This window comes from Oncorhynchus nerka, linkage group LG11 (assembly GCF_034236695.1).
Source record: "Oncorhynchus nerka isolate Pitt River linkage group LG11, Oner_Uvic_2.0, whole genome shotgun sequence".
NCBI lineage: Eukaryota > Metazoa > Chordata > Actinopteri > Salmoniformes > Salmonidae > Oncorhynchus > Oncorhynchus nerka.
Window position 1 is genome coordinate 32,263,299 of NC_088406.1, and position 6,060 is coordinate 32,269,358.

A 6,060-nucleotide genomic window follows, 5' to 3' on the forward strand; every position below is an offset into this window, starting at 1 on the left:
ATACCAATAAGTACATATGGTATATAAATATTCATCCTGATCATATATATAAAATTGATGACTTCTTCAATTCTCCTCATGTGTTAGTACTATACTTAAGACAGGTAGTATGTTATAGAAATCAAATAGCTACAAAAAGTAACATTTTGGTCTTTGTAGAGGATAGTAGCAGTCATCACCGTGTGTCAGGGTTATTTGTATGACCCTTCATTTCTTTAATGTAACTGATCCTGTGCCAAGCAATTAAATAAACTTTATTTAACTAGGCAAGTCAGTTAAGAACAAATTCTTATTTTCAATGACAGCCTAGGAACAGTGGGTTAACTGCCTGTTCAGGGGCAGAACGACTGATTTGTACCTTGTCAGCTGGGGGATTTGAACTTGCAACATTTCAGTTACTAGTCCAACTCTCTAACCACTAGCTACCCTGCCGCCCCAATTGATGACAAAAAGACACTAAGGTATTGAATAGATGGGAAATGAGCCTTACATACTGACCTGGGTCAGTTTTATTACACACTACCTGTAAAAAACAATACACTGGTCTATCAATAGATCAAAATAAAGAACAGGAAAACAATTCATTAAATTGTTATTGAACATATACTGTACCCTTGTACACAAAGGAGGAATTAACTATTTACAGTATCAATATGTGCTTAACTATGTGTATGTACATGTGAGTATGTGACTGAGAGTTTGGCATGACAGTGACTGTTACAGCTGCCGGATAAGAGTAAGTAAGAAACGGAGAGTAAGTACACGTTCAGGAAAGATAGAGTACCTAAGTATACATTTCAGGAGATACAGGTCCCGCTCTACAATAACTGCTCCTATTATGTATTGACCTATTTACTTGGTAGTTACAGAGTGAAACTATTGCTCGTGGCTAAACCTCCTCTTACTCTAGAATCATTATTTTAGATCACAGTTATCTTTACTGGGAGCTTATATGCACCTGCCTATTCTAACTGCCGTGCAAATACATACTGTAGGTATTAGTTATAGTTAGATGGATAAGAGAAAGAGAGAAAAAAGTGAGGGGGAGAATGAGAGCGATTATGAGAAAGAGAAAGAGAGAGAGAGAGAGCACACGCACACCAAAGGTTTATTTGAAGCCAGGGTTCCATGCTTCTGATGGTGTGGCTGTAGGGAGGGGGGGTCTGCGGAGGAGGCAGAGCGAGAGCAGGAAGAATCCCAGACTGAACACGCCCAGAATGACCACACCCGACAGCAGAGCACTGGTCACTGGGTTCAACGTTAGGGAGGGGCCACTCGATGAAGCTGGATTACCACACACAAACACACAAAGAGTAAGTATGGGCCGACACAAATACTCACTAATATAGGCTAAAATTACCACAGTTAGTGGTAAAACTTGTATGAGTCACTTCCGCTGTAAATCCATGGATGTCAAAATGTTCTTTTGAAGCTAGAGAATGTATCAATAATGTAAAAATAATGTATAAAGGTCATAGAGTTTATAGATTAGAAATATATATCACCTCTCAAGGCATTGCACAAGCAGTGACAAAGCGAGAGAGCTTACCAAGTTGTGAGTTATTTGTTGGAGTTTCATCTGAAAAGAAACTAAATCAATCATTGATGCTTTCATAGTTTCAACATTATTGAGAAAAACAACCATTTATTTTAATATAAAATGTACTGAATAACCACTGATTATACTGTCAAATACCACCTCACCCTCCATCAATATATTTCAAGACTATACAGTATATAATCGAAAGGGATTATCGTGTATAGGCTACATCACATCATACAGTTTTAATACTTACTCTACAACTATATCATGGATATCAAAATAATCTAATTAAAGTCAGACAAAACTATAGTCTAAGTTGAAGTGGTTATGGATGAAGAGGTGTACTGCGTACCAATCCTGGTGATGATGGGTCCAGCGGTGATGATGGCATCCCCAGACGACGGCCGAGACTCCAGGCTATCCTCTATGTCCCTCCTACGCCGACGCCCACAGATCTGGCAATATTAGATCAATATAAAATGACAGACACATACCCCTTTATAAGATACTGTATTCAATAGGGAATAGTAAATTGTGCTCAGGTATTACTGGACTATGTGAAGCTTCATATTGATCAGAAGACAAGATAGGTGATACATGATTTCTGATATTTGCAGAGCATTGTAGTTCCCCCTATTGACTGTGCTGATGTTGAACACATCATTTGGTAAGGTGTCAAATGTTCTTACCGGCATGAGCAGGACACAGTCATCTACCCGACACAGCTTGGTGACACAGTGCAGAAACACAGTGGACATCTTCTGGTGTCTGTGTTTGACGAAACGGAACACTTCGAAGGCGAAACGACCCATTTGACTCTTCCCATTCTCAAAAACAGTGGTCTGTGGGTCTTTATAGCAGCTGTTTGGAAAGAGCATCGCACGCAAGCATGCACGCACACACAAACACACACACACAAAATGCACTGAAACTACTGAAACATCTAGACCTGTTTTAACTGCTCAATGAGAAAAATGTCCTATCAGTCATCATGAGAACCCATTGTAGGGCCTCTATGATAAGTGGTTGAGGGTGAATGGGTAATGGGACACTTTTGTCGTTTATCCAGGCATCATTTGAGAAAAAGTGTGATTACCCAAAGAAAAGGTCATAGCGCAGTTCATCATTGGGATTCCCTGAGGGAGTGGTGTAACAGTAGTCCATCAAGATATTCCATCTAGAGAGAGACAAAACAGTACGGGGCTGATGCAGGATAGAGATCTAACCACACAACACAACAGGACAGATCAGACATTCTTAGCACCACCACTGGCGCCTTCACACAGTCATAGAGGACAGCTGAATGGCAATGAACCAAAGAGGATAGAACTGAATTGGTATGGGGCATAGAGGATTGGTCTTAAATTATAGCGTATGTGTATGGCATACTGTGCATGACATAGTGCAGTTGTACTTGACTACTATAAGAATTCTATGCCATCCAGGTTATGTGAGAGAAAGTCCCAGCAGGTTGCAGCTATTCAATTCGTTTTGAAAACAGCACGTATCATGGCGGAATCATAGTTTTCTGTTCACATTATGTTGGAAATCTTTGTGCTTCTCAGATCATATCCCCATCTGTATTGTGAATAATAGAAACTAGAACAAAAAATATAACTTTTTCATATCTGAAGATCTCCTTCTCTCACCGTTTGTCCAGGTTTGTGGCTTTCACTGCAGCAAACACTCGGGTTTTCAAAGCCAGTCCGGCCATTGGGATAGAGAGTTGTTGGTTGTAGGTTGAGTCCTGCACAAACATGATTTTGTCCATGAATAAAAAAAGTTGCCTATTTTTATTATATGCCTATTTCTACCTAATAGAAATGTCTCGTCATTAGTTTGGTATTTTGACAGGAGCATGTTCTAGCTATTATTTGACATTGGATTCCTACTATGAGGGACCTGTTATGAAGTCTTTGTGTGAACTAAAAAAAACACTGATGTTGTGTACTCACATTGTAAAGGATCATACTCAATGTGCTCACAAAGGTACCATTGCTGTCCTTCACTGATATTGCAGCAGATGATCTAGAAAAGGTTCAAATGATTTAGTACAGTTCAGACAGGTAAACATGCTTTTGCTTTTTGAATGTTTGCTTATTGAAGTCTGCACTGAATATGAAAACACTGAAATATCCCTACTTATGTACTCAATACTTCAGTTTTATTCAAAATAAGCTCTTCAGGTGTTTATGACAGGCACCTACGATGCCAGCTGTGAGTTGTTGACCAGGTATTCCAGGGGGTAGCTGCAGCTGAATTTGTACAGCAGGCCGGGCAGATAGCTGATGATGGATGGCGGATCTGGAGTGTCGATGTACCCTGAGATATTCCCAATCTGCACCAGTGACATGTTCCTGTAGGCATTAGCCCCATAGGATGTTGTGACCTGAGGACAGGGACATTGTCTCTAAATACACAATCTGGTACAACACCTACCATAGACTCAAGCAAGACGTGCTCCCACATTATAAAACACATTACATTCTGATGGGCATACACCTGTGTGAGTACAAAGCATAACTGTATATGTGTGTGTGCGCGAGTGTGTCCGTCTGTGTGTGTGTGTTCCTCACCACCAGGCTGTTGCCGCAGGCCTCCAGCGTGCTGAGGCTGATGCTGAACAGTACTACCGTGGGGAACGTGTTGTTATTGATGAAGCCCCGGCAGTGGGTATCGCCATGGCGACCGTTGAGCGCCAGATCTGCAACTGTGTAGCCGGAGAACAGCACTGGGCAGAAGTTAATCTTCAAGGTCATGGTCTGAACCCCACAGTACACACTGATGTCGCGCTCCGCTAAAGAGAGAGAGATATAAAGGATAAACAGTAATTCTAACAACAATTCTCAGACCTAAGACTAAGTGAAAATGATTTGAGAGGATAATTTACATAGAGATGAAATGACTGTCATGCTCACCGGGAAACCTACTGTGGTAGTTGGCATCACAGTTGTATCCATTAAACTGTGCCAAGACTGAAGTGGTCCTACCCATCAGCAGGAGGATCAAACATAAGCGCTCCATCTTACCACCTAGAGAGCGAGGTTCACACATTTCCATCCTTCAGAATGTCACAACTTATAACCCTCAAAATGTCTATTGTGTTGCAAGAATGTCTGAAACTGTACTGTACCTTTAAGTTATTTAAAAGCCCTTTCAAGCCCCCAAAGTCCTCCAACACCTCACATCTAGACCTCCTCATAACATAAACCCTCTTGCCCTGGTCACCTTACTGCCCCTCTTTTACTTTACTCTAATCCCCTAACTATTCTCACAAGTCCCCTCTTTCCAAGACCATCCAACCCCTTTTTTATCCTGTTCCCTTATTTTTCTTATCCTCTTGTTCTGGGCCTGAACCCATCTTACCTTGGTCTGTGTAGTGGCCAGCTCACCGGTGCGCCATGTGGTCTCGGCTGCAGCAAACAACCGAATGGACGGGCCAGCTCTCTCCATAAAATGTGTGTGTGCCAACGTGCATACGTGAGTGAGTGCATATGTGCGTGCCCACGCAGAGATAGAGAGAAACGGGGACTCGCTATGGAAACACTTCAACAAAAACTGCTTCCCAGCAGAACATGGGAAACTCCATCAGAGGTGAATGGCCTGGACAAATCTTTTCACGGTGCACGAAACCTGAGCGGGCTCGCAGGGTTCCCACTCATCTCCCCTTGGCCTGATCTCCGTCTGTCATCCCACACAAACGGCCTCCTCAGCAGGGGGCCCGGCCTGGGAATTAAGCTGTCATCAGGTGCTGAGGAGAGCAGGCCGCGGCCTACATTCACATGGACATAAAAGTCAACTCACGTCTGGTCTGCATGGTCTAATGCAGGGCTGTGTGTAGGTCATTGTGATGCACAGGGTATCACTTAGGGTAAAGTTAATTCAATGATTTTAACAGATGATTTTAAGAGTTTATGGTGTAGTTTGGACCTACTTAGACTTGGAAGTTTTATTTTGAAAGTCTTTAACATTAAATTATATGACTTTTGATAACAAAAACTCTAAATTAAGCTCCAAATTAACTTTTGTCATTGTTAGCACTGGTGCTCCCAACAGAAGTTAGGAGCACACCAAACAGTATTTAGGATCACCAGAAAATAGATGAATTTAAATTGATTTATATATGGCCTACACTAGGCCTGTATGAATCCTTATTTTGAAGCTATACAGAAGCCTCTTTATTTTTTCCAGTGCCATCTTAAACCATACAGGTTAAGTTACCAGGTTATTAGCCAGCAAGGTAACATGACTGGACAAGGTTGTTTTGCTATCAAACAAATAGTTAGCGACCCGCAAGTAGATTAAAACGGTATGTAACGACCCTGGGTTTATAAGCGCGGAAATCGACCCTGCCGCACGAGCATGCTTTTGCGGCACAGTCAATAGCGCACCAGACCTCAGGCTAGAAGGTCGAGGGTTCGAAACCTGCTCCCTGCTGTTTCATTACAATACTCTTGGTACAGCGAATCATCATCAGACGAGACTTGGCAGTGTGTTCGTTGTTCTCAGGTGTAAGT

The 6,060-nt window shown here is 41.9% G+C and overlaps 1 protein-coding gene across 1 annotated transcript; it reads right to left on the reverse strand.

The window, feature by feature from the left end:
* Positions 1–243: 243 nt before the first annotated feature.
* LOC115137602 (zona pellucida-like domain-containing protein 1) lies at positions 244–5,119 on the reverse strand. The gene is made up of 11 exons (XM_029673918.2): positions 4,910–5,119; positions 4,462–4,575; positions 4,120–4,340; positions 3,751–3,932; positions 3,499–3,571; positions 3,193–3,290; positions 2,640–2,720; positions 2,233–2,404; positions 1,896–1,998; positions 1,550–1,579; positions 244–1,284 (listed from the first exon to the last, which is right to left on the reverse strand). Exons 2-11 carry the CDS (start codon positions 4,565–4,567, stop codon positions 1,109–1,111), a joined length of 1,242 nt encoding a protein of 413 aa, XP_029529778.1. The 5' UTR covers positions 4,568–4,575; positions 4,910–5,119; the 3' UTR covers positions 244–1,108.
* Positions 5,120–6,060: the final 941 nt, after the last annotated feature.

What these genes read in the sequence shown, in the direction of transcription:
- LOC115137602 (XM_029673918.2), bottom strand. Translation starts at nt 4,567, where the DNA reads ATGGAGCGCTTATGTTTGATCCTCCTGCTGATGGGTAGGACCACTTCA. An exon ending in CGCTATGACCTTTTCTTTGG is followed by an intron (nt 2,405 to 2,639) that starts GTAATCACACTT and finishes CTTTCCAAACAG; the next exon opens with CTGCTATAAAGACCCACAGA. An exon ending in ACCCATCATCACCAGGATTG is followed by an intron (nt 1,580 to 1,895) that starts GTACGCAGTACA and finishes GTTTCTTTTCAG; the next exon opens with ATGAAACTCCAACAAATAAC.